This window comes from Pogona vitticeps, chromosome 4 (genome assembly GCF_051106095.1).
Source record: "Pogona vitticeps strain Pit_001003342236 chromosome 4, PviZW2.1, whole genome shotgun sequence".
NCBI lineage: Eukaryota > Metazoa > Chordata > Lepidosauria > Squamata > Agamidae > Pogona > Pogona vitticeps.
In genome coordinates this window covers 64,785,394-64,805,589 of record NC_135786.1, presented here as the reverse complement: position 1 = coordinate 64,805,589, position 20,196 = coordinate 64,785,394, and the positions used below count along the sequence as shown (strand labels likewise).

At 40.9% G+C, this 20,196-nt stretch overlaps 1 protein-coding gene across 1 annotated transcript; it reads right to left on the bottom strand.

The window, feature by feature from the left end:
* Positions 1–2,289: 2,289 nt before the first annotated feature.
* LOC110086552 (cytochrome P450 4B1) lies at positions 2,290–17,871 on the bottom strand. Its single transcript, XM_020807523.3, has 12 exons — positions 16,568–17,871; positions 16,149–16,290; positions 15,591–15,635; positions 14,650–14,777; positions 12,150–12,274; positions 11,249–11,400; positions 8,757–8,863; positions 7,999–8,189; positions 7,327–7,460; positions 6,203–6,267; positions 3,610–3,689; positions 2,290–2,712 (listed from the first exon to the last, which is right to left on the bottom strand). The coding sequence occupies exons 1-12, from the start codon at positions 16,754–16,756 to the stop codon at positions 2,541–2,543; spliced, it is 1,530 nt and encodes a 509-aa protein (XP_020663182.2). The 5' UTR covers positions 16,757–17,871; the 3' UTR covers positions 2,290–2,540.
* Positions 17,872–20,196: the final 2,325 nt, after the last annotated feature.

Genomic DNA, 20,196 nt, shown 5'->3' with positions numbered 1-20,196 from the left:
TAACTTTTCTTCTGCCACTGATGCAATAAAACAGGCTTCAACCCCTCTACTTCTGCATTTCAGAATACATGGGGTTGCAGCCTAAACAGTGAAAGCAAAGAGACAGAAAGAATAGACTGATGAGCAGTTATTTCTTTTTGAGTTTTATTTTCTGTGAACGTCACTTAAAATTGATGTTATACCACATAAATGCCAAGTCATCATGCTACAGAATTATTAAATGCCATGTTGTAAACTCCCGTGCAAAGGTCATATTTCATTTGCCTTGTGTTTACAGATAGTGGCTTTGTGTTGAAGCTGACTATTGAATCAATATCAAAGAACTGTCTTTTAAATGAAGAGAAGGCTTTCTTAAAGAAGATGCATAACTGATGTTTTCCAAAGAGGTTTCTGTGTTAGTCTCAACAAAAACAAACAAAACACAGTATTTAAAGGCATTTAAGATCAAAAGATTCACTTCTATAAGATAGTTTTTTAAATTATAATCCACTTGTACAAATGCTTGACCAGGATAAAGTTTGCAAAGCAGGAGGGCTGAACAGAAGGGAAATCAAATCTGGTAACATCAATCTATAGTGAAGAAACCAACTGATCAGAAAGGGCAGGACCTAATATACAGAAGATAGTGCTTTTCAATTCTGCTTTGGCCTCCTGTAAGCCCACCCTTGCTTTTACAGATGTGGCCAAACATTTCTTCACTTCCAGCAGAGAGAGCAGTGATGGTTTAAGGCAGTGGTCCCCAGCCTTGGGCCTCCAGATGTTCTTGGGATACAACTCCCAGAAGCCTTCACCACCACCTCTGCTGGCCAGGATTTCTGGGAGCTGAAGTCCAAGAACATCTGGAGGCCCAAGGTTAGGGACCACTGGTTTAAGAAGTAAAGAGAAAATAATGAACATGTATATGGATTACTGTGGTATGGCTTGGTCCAAACCAAATGATTGCGTCCACACATGTTTCTACTTTGAGCAATCCATCCTGCCATTTTAAGACCTGTCACACACCTTTCTTACACAGTGATAGGGCATGTTTTCCTTTTGATACAATTTAGTATGATCTTAATTGGCTTGTTCTTCAGCCTGTGCTGACAACTAGCTCACACCCAAATGGAACCGTGGGTGGTGTTATTTGAGATAACAGTCCTATAATGTAACAGGTGGGTTGTGGCGTTAAAAGGGAAGGTGGAGAAACCCCTTCCTCTATTTTTCATTTATTTTAAAAAATATTCCCCTAATTTACACAGCACAGTTCTAATACCATGCTAGGCTGATGCATTGGTTTTTTGATATGCCATTTATTTTATTCAACACACGCAAGGGAAAGCCACTGCAGCCAGCTGAATGACAGTAGTGAGAAAAGGCAGGGAAGGGGGCAATTTCAATTCCATTGGCTCCACACCCCACAGGCAACACAGTCCCAGCTGAGGAGAAAGGCAGGAAAAGAGAGGAATTACTTCCCTCCTCTTTTCCCAACATTCACCTGAGCGGTTTCCCCCTCAGTGCCTCCTTAGTTGCAAGTAAACCATGTAGACTTGTTCCTAAGTAGACTTGTTTGGCAAGTCTTTGGACCAACAATCCAAAGACTTGTGTGAATACTTTCACAGGATTTCTCAAGTGACAGATTTCACTGAAGATAAACACCTTTTAAGGGCAGGTCAGACAGCTTCAAATTCCCCTGTCTGGATAGGCCCTCAATGAAGTTTGCTCATATTTGTAGTGGAATTCGTAGTGGAAGGTATTTGTAAATTGACCTGTGATCATACTCTGTAATTCGTTCACATTCCCTTCTTTCTACACAATAAGTAATATGGCAAATATTTACATTACCTTTTAATGTAATGAGTTACTTTCAACATTACTTTAAGAGGCATGTCGACTTCCCCCCCACACACATTTTATGCCTTTCTTTATCAAAGGAGCACACTGTATGAAAGGAGCACACAGTTCCATTTCTTGGTTTTATCTTCAGTGTTGTACAAATATTTGCAAGTTTCAGAGAGTATGCAGAGAGCCAGACAGTATTTCCGTGTATATTTCCAGCTTGCTAGTAAGGGCAATGCATCTCATTAATTAATATGCAACACAATATGTTTCTTATGTGACTGGAGGAATAATAACAATAACATCAACCTGGTTGCTGAAATATAACACAAAATGTCTCTTTAAAAATGTTCCAAGCTCAGGATAGAATCCCTCCATATACCAGATAATGGGAGAGATGATGGGGAAGGTCCTACCATATTCCAATCTTAATGCCATTGAACTCAGAATGATGGAACTGCCAGAAACCAAAAAATAAAATAAAATAAAGTTTATTCTGATAGGGTGTTGGTGTGTAATGATTAATTTTATTGCTGCTAGTTTTGCCTGGCTTGTGTTTTCCTTCCTTTTGAACTATTCATTATAGTTAATTATTACTTTTTAGAACGTTTTTTCATAGTTGTGTTCTCATTGATTATACATGGTATGCAGCTGTTAACACTTCTCATAGAGGAACAGAATATAAAAGAATATCAAAGTCACACACTGCAGAAAGATACAAATTATTGCTTATGTTTCTTTAAATACAAATGAAACCCATTCCAGGAGCGCATGATAAGCTGAGGCTTTTCAAGGGGAAGATTAGCAGGATCTGGAGAGATGTGGAAACGCAACAGAGTCAGGGCAACAACCAGCTTCAGCTCCATCATGGCAAACTGTTGCCCAATGCAATTTCTGAGGAAGATAAAAATCTGCACTGAAACCTGAAATGATGCTCACAAGGTACATTTTGAGTTGATTTTTTAATCTGCAGTGACATTTCATTAACGTAGCTGAATGAAGATCTCTGTAGTTAAACTACTGCCTTTAATCCATGGATTCTCTGGATCTGTAAGCCATTGGGCAATGCTTTGCTAAAGCAGTATTTGCTTCACCAAATATATAGCTGGTTTCTAATGGATGAGGGGAGTTCTCATTGTGTCAGCATGAATACGTCTTGTAGCCTTCATCAATAGTACACCCACACAGAACACACCCTCTTCCAAACCTTAACTCTGAAATGAAAGGACTTTGGTTGTTACTCTAAAAGAATACTCTAAACATTCCTTCCCTTGGCAGAAGGCTGCTCAAATCTCTTTCTCATAAATGCTCAATATCAAAGTACACAGAACAGAGGCAGTTGATAACACGGAGGTTAGATTTCACTCACGTATAGTGAGGCCAGAATTTGAGAGACTATGGCTTGAGAAATTCCCATTCAAGTCCCTCACAGCCATGGAAATTCACTGGGTGGTCTTGGGCCAGTCACTCTCTCCCTCAGTCTGACCTGCCTCACAGGGTTTTTGTGAAATTAAAATGGCTTCCCTAGAGCAGTGGTTTCCAACCCAGATGTTCTTGGACTGCAACTCACAGAAACAATGGCCAGCACAGCTGGGGATGAGGCTTCTGGGAATTGCAGTCCAAGAACACCTGGGTTGCCCAAAGTTGGGAACTACTGACATAGAGGAGAGGCAGGGTATCAGTGTAATCAATAATAGAGAAATCAATCAAATTTTACTTTGTGTTCAATCTCTTTCGTATTTGTCTATTGTTTCCCTATTGTGGACTTACTTATGTAATCAGCTCTCTTACCTGGGTCCAGCAGCAAAAGGTAAATATGCATAGGGATGCCGAGAGGAATTCTCTGGTGAAAACCTGAAAGGATCAAACACCTGAAAGAGATGAAGTTTACTTTGCCACACACAGCACTGAAAGCTGATGAATCTCAGAAGCTTCCTTTAAAACTTGATGAAAACAACAAGATACTCATTCTTGGAACCAGTTCATTCATGCGGGGTCATCAAGTGATTATTGCAATATCAAGTGATAGCTTGCATGCCCAAACAAGCCTTTGCAATAGCATACCAAAAAGGACTTCAGACATCTTGCATGATCTTACGTACAGTGCTGTTCATGGAAATTAACCCCTGTATTCAACTGCAAGACATTATATGCAGAGAATCCTGTGTGGACAGGCTTTGCTCTTGGCAAAATGGATGTGTGTTCCCATGCCAGTATTCTGTAGTAACAAAAGTATACATATGTCTCTCTATATAGAGAGTCCCATCCTCCACTGGTCTCTCTAATCTCTTTGAGCTTAACTACAATCCTTCGAGTAGCTGGAGGAGAAACTGTTTTTTCCCAGGTACAGTATATTGTTTGATGTTATCTCTGTTGTAGTGCAAAGTATTTGAGGGTAGTTTCGACTCAACTACATGATTAGTTTTACAAAAGACCTACACCCTACTTATTGGATTACACCAGTGGTTCTTAACCTTGGGTTACTCAGGTATTTTTGAACTGGAACTCCCAGAAACCCCAGCCAGCACAGCTGGTGGTGAAAGCTTCTGGGAGTTGCAGTCCAAAAACACCTGAGTAACCCAAGGTTAAGAACCACTGGATTAGACCAATCTACCCTGGCTGCCCCCTTCATGGTTTGCTGCCTTGTCGTGGCAAAGGGGCTTGACTAATTCAGAGAAGCTATAGGCTATGTCATGCAGGGAAACCCAAGACGGGCAGATCATAGCGGAGAGTTCTGACTAAACATGATCCACCTGGAGGAGGAGGAACTGGCAAGCCACTCCGGTATCTTTGCCAAGAAAACTCAATGAACAGAAACAAAAGGCTAAAAGATACAAAACTGGAAGATGAGCCCCTCAAGTCAGAAGGCATCCAACATGCTACTGAGGAAGAGCGGAGGACAAGTACAAGTAGCTCCAGAGCTAATGAAGTGGTTGGGCCAAAGCCGAAAGGACGCTCAGCTGCGGACGTGTGTGAAAGTGAAAGGAAAGTCCGATGCTGCAAGGAAAAATGCTGCATAGGACTCTGGAATGTAAGATCTATCAACCTTGGTAAGCTCAATGTGGTCAAACAGGAGATGGTAAGAATCAACATTGACATCCTGGGTGCCCGTGAATTAAAATGGACAAGAATGGGAGAATTCAGTTCAGACTATTACCATATCTACTATTGTGGGCAAGAATTCCCTAGAAGAAATAGAGTAGCCCTCATAGACAACAAAAGAATGGGAAAAGCTGTACTTGGATACAATCTCAAAAATGATAGAATGATTTCAATACAAATCCAAGGCAGACCTTTCAACATCACAGTAATCCAAGTTTATGCACCAACCACCAATGCTGATGAGGCTGAAACTGACCAATTCTGTGAAGACTTACAACACCTTCGAGAACTGACACCAAAGAAATATGTTCTTCTCATTATAGGGGACTGGAAACTCCCCCCCCCCCGCAGCACTTCCTTTTGATTTGTCAAAATGGAATACCTGCTCACTATCTTCCCGCTGCCCCGTGGCCTCCCTGACTGGTCCTGCTGTTGCCGCCATCCTCAGAGGCAGTGGGCCCAGCTTCCCTGCCAGGAGCCAGGCCCACTGCCTCTGAGCATGAGCTTGCCAGTCAGCTTTCTTTCCTTCACGAAGCTACACAATATTATTTTCTCTGGGCATGCATCTATGCTACATCTAGCCAGTACTGTACTGTATTATCTATGTATTGCTCCAAGGGGCCCCATGGGTATGGGGTGCATGGTAGTTTAGATTGAACAGTAAGTATTTTGAATTTTTGTATTTGGTTTTGTTCTGAAAAAATGAAAAAAAATTAAAATCTGGTTTTAAAGGAATACGATACCAGAGGCCACAGTTTGAAGCATTTGAATTCCTCTCATAGTCTCCACAACACGGGTAAATAATCCCCCTATAGCAGGGATGGTGAACCTATGGCACGTGTGCCACGGCTGGCACGCAGAGCCCTTTCTGCCGGCACGTGAGCCATAAGTCACCAGATCGCTACTCCGCCCCCCCCCCCCACAGCCAATCCTGAGAAGGCAGCTGCAGCCACGGTGCTGGCGCTTCAGTAGGCCGATCCAGAGCAGCTGGTGCTGGCAGTGGATCCGAAGTGGTGTCTCGAGGCACCTCCGTGTCCGGGATTCCCCCTTCCATCGCCACTTCTGGATCCACCACTGCCACTTCTGGTTCCACTGCCACGGCACACAGCCCACTGTCCCCCCCCCCCCGCCCGTTTGGGCACACGAGCCCAAAAAGGCTCGCCACCACTGCCCTATAGCGAACTTATCTCATTTTGCATAAAACAATGTTCCACAGAGTAAGCTCATATGCAACATGACTATGATAAACCCAGAGATCTCACAACATCAGAGAAGAAAATACCTCAGGATCTTTCCACACGTTAGAATTTTTATGAAGTGCATAAATATTCAGGGATATTAAACCACCTGTCAAGAAGCAGAAGGGAGAGATTTCATTACTAAGTAAAAACATCCAAAAAGGTACGTTTCCAGTGCTATATTAAAAATCATATGAAACTGCTGTTGTTGGAGTGCCACAATGCACTTTGTGACTTTTTTTAAAAGTACATTGTCATACATTATTGTGGGACACATTAGCTAATTACATTAGATTTGTATTTGATTTCATGAAGATGGTGGTGAACCTTGGGTGATAAATACTGAATCAGTCTGTTCATCCATCTAGTTTGAGATTGGCCCAAATCCTGTGGCGTAAATACACCTGCAAAAGGCTAATGATAAATGTTCCAGCAGGGGGAGATTTGGCAGTTAAAGTATTCCTCTTTCTGTCCTGAGGCTCCCACAACTCCCATACAAAAGTTGAAATCCAACTGCAACTAAAGTAAGCCCATTGAATTGGTGGGGATTTGGTGAATCAGGTCCATAAATTCCACTGATGGGCCTCCCCTAACTGCTACTTACTAATATATTTCAGTCACTGAGGCTGATTGCACATGAGTCAGATAAGCTGCAGGACATAGATAGGATATATTTAATTAATAAAAATATCTGCTTACTAGTGACAGAATCTCCCTTCCGTAGGTGTAACATGTCATGTTTACTCTATCTGATAGCACCTTGACAGAGTCTTTCCCTGCTGTATCTGAGATCAAATTGGGTTGATTTATATGGAAAGTAGAAGCTCATGCACTGTCATGCACTCCCAACATATTGAGTTATATACAGTGACAAAGTAGAAAGAACTATTTCTATTTCAAATAGGGACAGTATTCCATGAGCTAAAACCGAACATGGGCAGCATATTACTTTTCCAATATCTTTCTAAACTATACAAGTTTCTCACACCAAAGATCAATAGACTATTATGCACTATAAGTGTACCAAGTATGTCAACTTATCATTCCACTGTGCCAAATTATTGTTAAAAAAATTGTGTTCAGAATAACACTGCCATTCTTTGAGTTTTCATCTGTTAGCCATGAATCTAAAAGACATTGAAATATAGTCAACTGCAATAAATCAGACCTTTAGGAAATGTTTTTCCATCAGGAAATGTCACAGGCTTGCTCAGCTCTCGATACACCTGAGGGACCGGAGGATAAACACGGAGACATTCCTTAATGCACATTGTGGTGTAAGTCATCTTTCCAAGGTCATTCCTGAGAATAGAAGGAGAGTCAAAAACCAAGGCATGTAAGTTGAGCAAGTGACATTAAGACAGGAAATACTCTGAACAAAATCAGATTCATAAAGTCCAAGAATGGCAATAAAAGTAATTTCACATTCTCTATATGTATTCTGACTAACATAACTGAAGAGGAGTCACACATTGGGAGGGACATAGAAGTTCCATAGGTGTAGGGATTGGGGATTTTTAGTTTCTGAAAAACCATAGTGGCTGATGACATCATCAGCTTTATAAGGCATAAATTAAAGCAACAGGATTTTGGCCACTGTGAGTTTTAAAATGCAGAAACACAAGACACTCATGCAAAACTAGTTAGCATTGCTTGTACCACCTGGAGCAGATGTAAGCCTACATCCCATCTTACCTCTCTAATGGCTGAACAAAGGTTAGCACCCCAAATTTTTCTACACAGTCTTTAGATTGAAGATCTGAAAGTGCAGACAGTAATTTATTTGGAATCTACTAGTGCTAGGAAGGAAGAAGAAATACTGAAGAAAGGACATTCTCACCAGTTTATGGTGTCTCGTTCCCCGACAATTTCTTTTATCTCCTCCCTACACCTTTCCTGGTGCTCAGGGTTTTGGGCCATTGCATGTAAGATCCAGGAAATCCCACTAGCTGTGGTGTCATGGCCCTCAAAGAGAAAAGTGTCCACTTCACAACGTATGTCTTCATCAGCTAATCCAACACCATTTTCATCCTGACAAACAGAAAATGATTATGATCAAAAGTGACTGAAGACTTCATTTGTCTCTGTCCATTTAGGATTTCTCTCACAGGAAACAGACCCTCTGGTTAGACTGATTTCTTTATAGACATATAATAAGACAATTCAGTTTTTGTTCCATGGTTTTGTTTTGGCATCTCCAGAATTATTGGACTTCGTGCCCTACTATACCCTACCAGCACAAGCTCGATTATTTTGTTAATGAGAGGAGGAATCCAACATATCTGGAACACACCATGTTGGGAATGGCTCGAACAGAATTAAGCTAAAACAGGAAGAAAAAAAGAAGAAGAGGAAGAAGAGGAAGAGGAAGAGGAAGAAGAAGAAGAGGAAGAAGAAGAGGAACAGGAACAGGAAGAGGAAGAAGAAGAAGAGGAGGAGGAGGAGGAAGAGGAGGAAGAAGAAGAAGAAGAAGAAGAAGAAGAAGAAGAAGAAGAAGAAGAAGAAGAAGAAGAAGAAGAAGAAGAAGAAGAAGATTATTTGTACTGGTTGCATGAACACATCATTTTCTTAGAATTAAGTCAGATGGATTCTACTTACCTTGGCACAGAGAAGAATATCCAGAAAATCGATATACCTTCTTTTTTTAATATTTTCAAGTTCTCTTTCATCTTTGAGGAGTGCCTTCCTCTGCTGAATCACTTTTTCTATGTGAAAAGGGGGATATGCACGATGATCTTCCCAAACAAGTCTCACAGCATTGCTGCTTCATATGAAAAGCTAGCTAATATTTCAATGATATTTTTCAAAGTGCAAAATTTTTAAGGAAGCCTTTCTTCCCAGGCTAGGTTCTCCAGGCTTCATTTGGTCCTTATATGCTATTCAACAAGCATCCCCACACGTCTGTGGTTTGCTAAGTTTTCAAACAAGGCAATTCAATTTTGCATGTGAAATTTTGAATTTGAAATGTAAAATCGTGGAAATTCATATGCTTTTAGCATGTTTTTATTTTCGCTTATTTTGATTTTGGCAGAAATTAGGTAGGATGTTTCATCTACTGTTAATTATTTTTTTAAAAAAATCTCAATATTAACATTTTAAAAACCAATTCATTCTATGTATCAATTTAAAGATCTCTTGGGTGATGTTGAATTGCTTAGGAATGTTTTCTAAGGATGGTCCCAAATTCCTGTGAGGCCTCTCAAGAGCTGGACAAAATAATTCAGTTGTCAGAGTCCACCAAAGAAAGCAAAGAAGAGGAGGAAAGATGGGGGAGGAAATACCTTTAAATGGTATGGTAAATGTATTTTTATAAAATATTGAACAAAAAGTCCTAACATAATGTCATGCCCAACAAGACAACACTTTCCCAAAACTTTCTATATAACTTGCACTTTACTGCAAACACGTTCATAGTTGGAGGACAGTTTTGAAGTACTTTCTCTTTTCTTTTCCATTGTGTTGGGAGGTGTCCCCTCTTTTGCTTTGTTTACATCTGGGTACATATTAAAACAAGCTGGGTACTTGCCCTTCATTCTTTATAGCGTTCCAGGACAATTATAATGCCAAGTTGTAGTGTTTATAAAATGGGCAAGAGCCTCCTGCATTGACACTACTGCTCTTCTGCAGCATTTGCTGATCTCAGAAATCTTCTCTCTCAGTAGTTCAGAAGCTCTGTACTATGCTAGGACAAATATTTGCTGAGAGAGAGAGAGAGCAGGGAGCAGAGAAGGGGCAAAGGATACAGCTAAATGGTTACATTGAATCTTGCTGGATGGGGCTAGATGGGATCCCTTGAGGACAACTAGAGGTCATAAAATCATATGATTCTATGCAGCATGCCATTTGGGACAATTTTTGTTTCCACATGTAAGGATCGGGTGGTTTCAGGGCAGGAAACCACACTACACCTCAAACAACCTTATTTAGCCCATTCTTCCCTTTAATAAAGGGAAAGAAAAGAAGAAGAAAAATAACAGCATGAAGAAAACATTTGCTTTGCTTTTTGCCTACTGCCTCCCCCTCTATGAGGCAGGTGCAGTAAGCTTTCAATAAAAAAATTTTTCAAGTGATGTGGTGCTGAATTGGCTTGCTGAATAACCAGTTTGGTGTTGGATTCAAAGGGCTTTTTTTAAAAAAAATTGCATCCCCTTCTGTTTCCCCCATGAGGGATAGAGAAAGAAACTTTCAATTTATTGATAAGTACAGTAGTTTGAACCTGCAATGTGGGTTTAAGGAGTTGTTGGTTCTCACTCTTCCCAATGAAGTAGGTAATCAATCCACTTCAGTTCAGTCACAGCGATCACATACGCCAGAGCTGAACCAAAGTGGAGTGATCATACACATACGCATAGATACACGGTCCCTGACAGGGACCCCCAAAAAATGCAGGCAGGCAAAAATAAGAGACAGGCTGGTTGACAATTGCCCATGTCATGTGTTTGCCAGGAAAAGGAGCGAACCAGCTTATCCCCAAACTGGACCAAACCATAGGGCAAATGCACTTTTGATCACACCCAAAGTGAAGGTGAAGCCAGGTTACACTCAATCCAAACCTCCTTTCTGCCCAGGGGTACAACTACTATGCCAGCACAATGTTAGGGGGAACTGAAAACATTCACCAGAACAAATCATTAGAAAGAGCATGTTTTAAAATGTAGCCTAGCAGTTTCCACAATCCCTAGGCTTTGGGGTGGGGTGGCAGCTTTGGATTCAACCAAGAATAACTAATAGCCTGTCTCAAGGGGAGGGGGGAACTTTGAGCTGAGGTCACCCCTGGCCCCATTCTGGTACACACCACTTCTGAATTTAGCACAAGTTTGACTGGCCAAGTGTCAGCTCAGTTGGGCCTCAGCCATCTTGGTTTGCTTGAATTCTGCCCTCTTTCTTCCTCAGGGTACTAGCTCTATGAGGAAAGGGTAACAACAACAATGTCGATTCAAGTCAATTCAAGTCAATTCTGACTTATGGTAATCCTTTTTGAGGGCTGATGCACAGTGGGGAATTAACCTCTCAAGCTCTGGCTGCACAGTCAGATACCTAAACCACTGAACTATCAAGTCAAAATGATAGATAATAGGGAAATGGAATACCTGTGTGGCGCTTAGCTAGTTTACAAGCACGAAAGAAATTGTATCCATGAGGAGAGAGGTGATAGATAAGGTCATTGTGATAGAGAAATTTCTGTATTCTTTCTTGCATCAAGCAACTGAGGACAGTAACCATTTGAACATATGGATTCTTACTGGAAAGGAATGAAATAGAAAATTTAAATGATTATTTTTTTTCAAAAGTACAATATAAGGCAATGTAATTATTTACATTGTGCTTTCTTGCCTGTCCTGTCAAGAAGTTCAGGGTGGAGTACACATGGCTTCCTCCTTCATTTTATGGCCATGTGAAAGATTGTGTTATGTAAAAATGCTATAAAATTGTTGTGAAAATTAGAGGCAATGTCACCCAGCTGTTGGGGCATGTGAATATCTGAACATGGCTAGGAAATATCACACAGGACTTTCATCTGTTTGGTTCCTGAAGGCCAAGATATATATTATACATAAGTTGTCATTATAACTGAAATCATGTTATTGTACACTCTACAGGAAAGATGACTGAGACCATCTTTCCTACCTGAGAAATCAGGTTCACTAGAGAAACATTATGATCCTGTGACAATCATATACACTAAAAGAATTGCATCTTTGAGTGATAGGGTATCTGTAACATGCAGTTGGGTGTCGATGGTCCTCATTGCTGTGGGTCCTGATGATGGCTATTTTAATTGTATTTTAATCATTTTATTTTTATTGTATTGAATTTTAATTATTGTAAGCCGCCCAGAGACCTATGGGTAGAGTGGGAGGCATATAAATTCAATAAATAAATAAATAAATTGCATCCCAGCTGGTACTAGAACTGTTCCCTGCCACCCTTTCTTGAGCAGTTTTGCTTCATTCTCTCAAGGTTCATAAGACTTTTCTTAAAAGTGATGACCTGTCATTCTGGCAGTTGCTCTCATAACTGAAGATACACTTCAACAAACTATCCAGTGTCATGGGGCCAACATGCTGGAAAATATCCAGGGATTTATCTTCTGAAATCTGCTTTTCCCATTTATCCTGAGGAAAGTGAGGAAACACATTTTACATATTAAAATAGCATTTACCCATTGCTTAAATTCATGGCTTGCATATTTTAGCCAGTTAGTCATATTGCTGCAGTTTCCATTTTGCTGTATGTACTCAATAGTAGTAGCAGAGGTAGTAGAAATAGTAGCTGTCATTATTCTTCCAATGTCTGGGGTCATTGAAAAATGGCTGGAGTGATTACTCTTACCACCCTTACTACTGCAAGATCCCAGATTGTTTTACAATGCAGGCAGAGAGCCATTTCCTTCTTGGTCTAGGACACTTTGTTGATGCTTCCTCAATGAGAGCTAATGGTCAGGATTTTTATAACCTCTGAACATACAGTACTTGAATGAAATACCTTTCAGAAAACATGAAAGGTGAGGCTTGCCTGCTAGCTAAAGGAAGGGGAGGGGAGGAAAAGTGAGGAGTGGCTGTGGTTGTAAAGTCAAGGCTAAGAAAAGTAAGACATGGAAAGCAAGTGGGCTGTAATAAAGCCTGTCAACTTGAATGGCCTTAATGGAGGACTAGACAAAATCATGATTAGGACCATTAGTGCCCATTATTGAGGATGAGCATATATCACCTCCAGTATGAGAGGCAATGTGCTTCTTTATGTCTGTTGCTAGGAAACATGGCATGGGATAATGGGGCAACTGCACTCACTCATGTCTTGTTTAGCAAGCAAAGCAATATGAAGTCTGTGGTGGAGACCCTTTATTTCCTCACCAGGAAAGTATAGGGTAAATTCCAGAAAGGCTAAGAAAGCTGCAGGATATGCCAGTGTTCATGCGATTAGTAAGTTTGCTAGGCTTCTTTTTCTGGCAGTGTCACGAAAGAGAATCAATAAATCTTGATGTAAATAGCAGGTACATTTGTTTTTCAGACAGACAGACAGAAAAAATAGAAAGAAAGGAAAAAAAGGACAGAAACATTTTCTGGAAAATGGAGTCATTTTGGGCAGGCGTAGTTAAAATGCTGAGGTGAAAAAAGGGGGCTGTTTGTCACTGGACTCTTCAGGAAGGCCTGTGTGGAAGATTTTGAAAAGAAATTGCACCATGCCTTTAACAACCTTCAGACAGGCAGAAATCCAGTGAGTGAAATTTTCCTGTTCTGATAGGAATGCATAAACATTTGTATTGATTAATTCTTCAGCTATCAAAGCTGCAAAGGCCTTAACAGGAAATGGGAAAAGGCCAAAGAGCTTTCACCACAGTGCAGGGTGAATCTACAGTGGTGCCTCGCTAGACGATGATAATCCATTCCATTGAAATCGCTGTTTAGCGAAATCATTGTCTAGAGAAAAGCATTTCCCCATTTGAATGCATTGAAACCTGTTTAATGCATTCCAATGGGGAAGAATTGTCGTTGTCTAGCGAGAATCGGCCATAGGAAAGCCGCTTTACAAACCACCAATCAGCTGTCTTTCGAAGCTTAGGTCCCAAAAACACCTGTTTTGCGAGCGCAGAGGGAGCTGTCAAAAGTCATCTAGCAAAAATCGGTTTGTGAAGCAGGGACCAAACATTGTCCAGCGAAATTCCCCCGTAGGAATCACTGTTTTGCGAATTGCTATAGCGATCACAAAAAGTCAATGTCCAGTGAAAAAACTGTCATGCGGGGTAAGTGTCTAGCGTGGCACCACTGTACTTGCTTCAGACAATACTCGGACAGGGTGGATAGAGGGCAGCGGGAGCTGGTGCTGGAGTGATGCAGCCGGACGTTTTGAAGTTCAGGGCCCTCAGTGTGATGTTAAACATCATTTGGCAGTGTGCATTCCCACAGTATAACATGCTGGGTCAGCTGTAGGAGTATGTTATAACAGTATAGAATTTTTTTCAGAAAGAAATAGTCATCAGAACATGAGAAAAGCTCTGCTAATTGTTCAAATGAACCTTTCAATTTGGTATTATGTTTCCTTTCAAAACCAAATAAAATAGAGGTGGTGAGTTTAATTTCCTATTTAGAAAACTGAACAAAACTAAAAAAAAGCTGACATGGCTGAACACACGCCTGTACTGATGGATGCTTCCTGGCATCACACATTTTCCCTGTCCAGTTGCTTCCAGTACAGAACTTTGGAGGATATATTTATCCGTTTGTTACATTTCTAGGTTGCCCTTTTTTCAGGCAAGGGGACTCAAGGCAGCACACAATGAGTAAAACACATTAGGCTGAAACCAAAATAAATTAGAGTTTAAAACAATTAAACATATAGTAATTGAAAAGACTGTCTGAACATTTAAAAACATTTGAAACACATTTAAGAAGAACAATTTATTTGTCATATTTAGAAGCTAAGCGTGAGTGTTAGCTGATGTTCAATCAGAAACAAAGGAACTCAAAATTAGTTTAATTAGTTTATTTACCAGCATCACATTGGTGGAATCAGCAATCAGTGGCACATATGACTTCAAAATATCACTGTGGAATGCTGGTGTCAAAAGTCGTCGGTGCTGAAACCATTTGGGCCCATCTAAAACCAGTAGCCCTTTTCCTAGTAATTCAAGAAAAATTAGTCAGTCCCTTTTCTGTTATTAACGTCTGTAGAGCACTTATGTACACTCACATTTAAAGCCACTTGAACCGAAGTTTTAAAATTCCATGGACCCCACCATACTGTGGAATCACTGTTTCCTCATTTTATAATAAATGACAAGTTCCATTAATGCCATTCATTCCTGTCACCACTTGTATTACAAAATTATTTTAATAGTGGCCATTTCTGGGCTATATCAGGAAGGATGCGTGTCAGTACTGTTAGGGGCATAATACTGCATTTTAAAAATGACTCGAAACAATAAATTTAAAAAGAACTAATTGCCTTACTCATCACTTCTTATCACCCTTTATTGTTATTCTTCTTCTGATCCTGCCTATAACTCATCACCTTGTGCTTTAGCACTATGCATTACTAGCCAGGCACAGAAATACAGGGATGCTGTATGCATTGAAAGGTTCCAAAGATTATCAGCTGATGTTTTTGTTATGTACAGTTGAGTTACAACAGTGTGATCAAAGGTCAGTTCCTAGCTGGGTAAATGTATTTGATTAATTTAACTGTGAGTAGCAGTGTAGCATTTTGTTATTGTTATAACTTACTATATTCTTTAGACTTTTGTGTTCCATTTTTAAGATACAGTCTCATACAATGCCATGAGCAGAGTTACTGTTCCCTTCTTTCTCAGAATTAAAACAAACACAGCACATGAGAAAATGTCCATGTCCATGTCTGTTCAGGTACGGCTTTCCCATACATGGGACCAAGATCATTTATATAAAAACAGTAACAAAACACAATAGAACTCACCAATCCATGGAAGAAAAAATCGGTAGAAATCAAGAGCCTTTGGATCTGCAACATCCAAAATAAATGAAAATAGGTTTTTAATACTGCACATTTTGCATGTGTTTGTGTGTGTGTGTGTGTGTGTGTGTGTGCGCGCACACGCATGCATGCACGCTCAAATGCACACACAATTTCACAGGCTAAATCCAACTGTTAGCTCAACTGTAATAGACGGCTAAATATATAAGACTTGTTAAGTCAACATTTCTCCAAGAGCTGTTGAATTCATGCTTCTACTCTTTTGAGTAAGTTGGGACTAACAAATTGGAACTAAAATGTGGAATTAGTCTTGTGTCTATTGTGTGAGGCTTGTTTCCCTCTTCAAAGGTAGTATAAATTGAAAAATACAACAATAGTACCACTCGGAAATAAGCCTGTTGTGCTTAACAGCACTTATTCCTGGAAAAGGAAGTTTAAAATTGCAACCCTGAGCACACAGGACATATAGACAAAGAGTAGAAAGCTGTTGCTAACATTTCATTAAAGCAGACCTTTTTATTTTATTTTTATTTTATTTACCTCCTCTGCTGTAAACAGCCTTGGCATACTCTGGATCATAAATATTCAGAAATCCCAAGAAAGCTCCATACCACAAGGAGTGAGCATGGGGATATTTCTCCGCCCAGGACACCATTGTGCCTAGTTCTCCAATTCGACCCAGCTGTAATAAAACAAATCTTATTACATTCCTTCTAGATGTGGACTTTCAGTGCCAAGCCCATCTGACAACCTCAGGTCATGCTGATAATAGACACTACAAAGGAAAAAATGGTATCAGAAGCTATAATAAACTAGACCTGTGATCAAGAAAAATATCACAACATAGCAAACAAGCTTCTGAGTTCTCTGGAACCATTTACCAGGCACGGAGGCCTTCTAAGCTGCTTCTAGGCTAAGGGCTTCTATGGCTCACAATTAAATATAATCTGTTTTCCTACCTCATTGGTGTGGCCATAAAACCAGTGCTTTGGAGGACATGGGAAGCTCTCTAGAGCTCTACGTAGCTTCTGTCTCCTTTGAAAAAGCTGGACAATTTTCAGGAGTCCGATGGCCACACAGAAGGAAATGGCAGCAAAAAAAATCAGGTGAAAGTTGGTACTCCCCAATCCAGGCAAGACAAGGTACATTTTGCTGAGCACTGGTATGGCTTCTCCAGCAACAGCGTTTGTTTTTCTGCTTAAATATGGTTCTAGGTGAGATGCAATCCTGTTAAAGTATGTTAAATAAAACCGATTGGTGGTGATACCACGGGTATCATATTTCAGCAGCCTGGAATTCTTGCCACACTCATTTCAGGGTAAACAAACAAAAGGGAAAAAAAATTAAAAGCTCGCTGTTCCTTTAGTGCATTTCAGGCAGAAGCTTGAGTTAACTGGCAAGTTTTTGCCTGCCCAGCCCAGAATAATGAGATGAGACACAAAAAAAGAGGATTAAACTAGGGCCAAAAGTTTATTAATTTATTAATGCTTTAGTTTCCCCTATTTTAAGGGGGCCTGCCATAGTGCAAAACAGGTCGGAGACCATTGTCCGTCTTATTTGACCGGTCTAGACCTTTCCCCAGCAGAATCCTGCACAGAAAGGAGGCACTGTTCTCCACCCCAGCACCCTCTTGGCCATACGCACCAGAGGCCAGCCTAAAGCCTAGCCTCAGGACCCCAGGTGAACTGCACCCCCTGGGGTACTCTGTTTTCCCCTTCCCTCAGCAGAACCTCTCTTGCCGCAATTCTGAGAGGAGGGGTCTCTCGCCCCCGGTGGGGGTATTCCCTGTAAATTCCCTGCTCCTATCCTGCTTTACACTACCCACCATTGCAACCTATTTAACAGTGGCATTCTATTATTAAATGACCCAAAATGCCCAGTGTAACTAAGAATGGGATGGGTGAAAAAAACACCTGCACCCAAAGGCCAATGTAGGTGCAGATCAAAAATTCCCATCCAGCCGCAAAGCGACCAGTTAGTCTCATTCTTACTACATGGGTGGGCAGGTGGGAAGCAGCTGAAGGCAGGGAAGGAGGACTGCGCAGGCAAAGGCAGCCTTCTTAAAGGCTTGCCCTTAGCCCTGCCTGCTCTCCTCCCAGGATTCTCTGCTGCATCTCTCTGGACGGATGGGCAAGGAAGCCCCATCCTGGAGGCTGTGCGACGTCCGGAGGGACCTTTTGTGTGCATAGGGTGGCTGAGGCAGTCTTTTGGGGTAATGGAATTGCAAAGTTATAGGTAAAGGCAAAATAGAAATAAAAAATTTAAAAAATGTTGTGGCACTTTAAAGACTAATTTTATACATTTTTTTAATGTGAGCTTTCATGGGTAAGTCCACTTCATCAGACATAAGATATTGCAGATGTAATGGGCAGTGCTTGTGACACCACATAAGCAGAGCTGTGCCACTTTGTTACAAGAATGTTGTGGTTTTTGTCATTTGAGTTAGAAGCAAGAGGGGTTGTGTAGGATGAGCCTTGGATGGATGGATGGATGGATGGATGGATGGATGGATGGATGGATGGATGGATGGATGGATGGATGGATGGATGGATGGATGGATGGATGGATGGATGGATGGACCTGACAAAAAGTTTCACAATCTGAGAATGGGAATACATGATAACATCCATGTCATGCTTGATCCCCTCCCCTACCAAAGAGCATCATACAACCAATTCTTGCAAATCATTTGGAAAGCCAAGATGCCTCTGTTCTGTGCTGTCTCTAACATTATAACCCAAGTACAATTGGGGTTGTGACTGGTGGCCTATTACCCAACAGTAAACACTGTGAAAACAGTAGCAGTTGTTTTCCTGTTATGGCTAGGCAGTCAAGGGTGAGCAGAGGCAGGGGAGACAGACATAGTTGGGTGAAAGTGAATATCCATACAGAGAGAAAGAGAGATCCATTCTGACTCATACAGACCCATTGGTCAGAACTAGACACTCTGGGAAAACTGGATGGCATCTGCAGCAACTCCTGGAGCTGCACAGAATGCCACGTCCACAGTTTAAACATGATGCCCAAACCACACTTCTCTGCTCCAGCTTTTACATATACCTTTCAACATGTTTGAAGAAAGGACTCCAAAGTAGGGTGGTATGGGGTGGAAGGTGTGAAACAGAGAGGTGATGGCAGTAAAGGGAGCAGGCTGGTTCCAGCAGGCACAAAAACTGGCACAGAATGGAATGGCTTATATTAAAAACAGGGTGTGTGTTGCATGCAGGTTTGTGCCTGCTTGCATGTAACCCACAGTATGTACCTTTGCTTTGGATTATTACCAAGGCATAGTTCCGCCTATTGACACACAGAGAAGTGGGCAGACAAAGACTCAGGTACTCCCTCATTCCATACCATGCATTTGTTCAACAACCATGGCACAAAATTGGAAATATATATGCTTGTTGTTGCTCCCCTCTGTGCCTGGTTTCAGAGCCACATGGTTGGCTTAGTGATGCGCAGTCACTCTCACAACCCTACACCCTTACACACATTCATGCACAAAGAATATGAGGCTTCCTTAATAAACCAGGTTTCAGTGCTCCTTGCTGCACCTAATTGGATCATTAAGAGAAGTGTTCACTCCTCTGTCAAGAAAGAAAAAAGGGAGAGGGGGAAAAACTCTGGAAAAGGAATAGAGCCTTATAGACTTATATAAACATTTGCACAACATTTTAAGTTCACTTCAGAAAGAGTCCAGAGGAAGATTATGAGCCAAAAGTTTGAAATACTTCTGATAAAACCACTTCTTACATTTCTAACATACCTTGAAAATCCTTTGAAGGACAAATAAAGTGGATGTGACTTAACAACACATCACACACATAAACCATCCTACATATGTTTTCCTCCCGTTGAACATCAAGAAGTGGGACTTACTTCTAATAGGCATAAGATAGTTTTAAAAAGAGAGAGATTTTCTTAAAAATATACCTATGATTCAAAAAGCCAGGAAACGGCCCAATATTGCTACAAAATACTGCACCTGCACTGCCAGTAGGACAAAGGAAGCCAAGCTTTATATAGCAAAGGGCAGCCTGAATGTTGACACCACCAATGGCAGCTGTCAAGATGGTCTACAGGACACCCTCTTTTGCTCACTATCATTCACATGTGTTGAAAAACAGGCCTGACAATTGATTTGTGTTTGGGTAAGAAGTGGTTAACTAATGAAAAAAGGAGTCAGCTTCTGACATTTTATCTTGTGTAGTATCACCTATTATACTTTCTATTTCATATTGATTTTTATTTCTCTCCCTCTATTTGTGGGAGGTGTATGTTTTGTTTGTTTGTTTGTTTGTCTTCTCTTCTCAGGAGATGGCCAAAGTATTGGAACCTCAGCTTCAGGATCTGTTCTTCCAGTGAGCACTCAGGGTTGATTTCCTTCAAAATTGATAGGTTTGATCTCCTTGCTGTCCAGGGGACTCTCAAGAGTCTCCTCCAGCACAATTCAAAAGCATCAATTCTTCGGCGGTCAGCCTTATTTATGGTCCAGCTCTCACTTCCATACATCGCTACTGGAAAAACCATAGCTTTGACTCTGCAGACCTTTGTCAGCAAGGTAATGTCTCTGATTTTTAAGATGCTG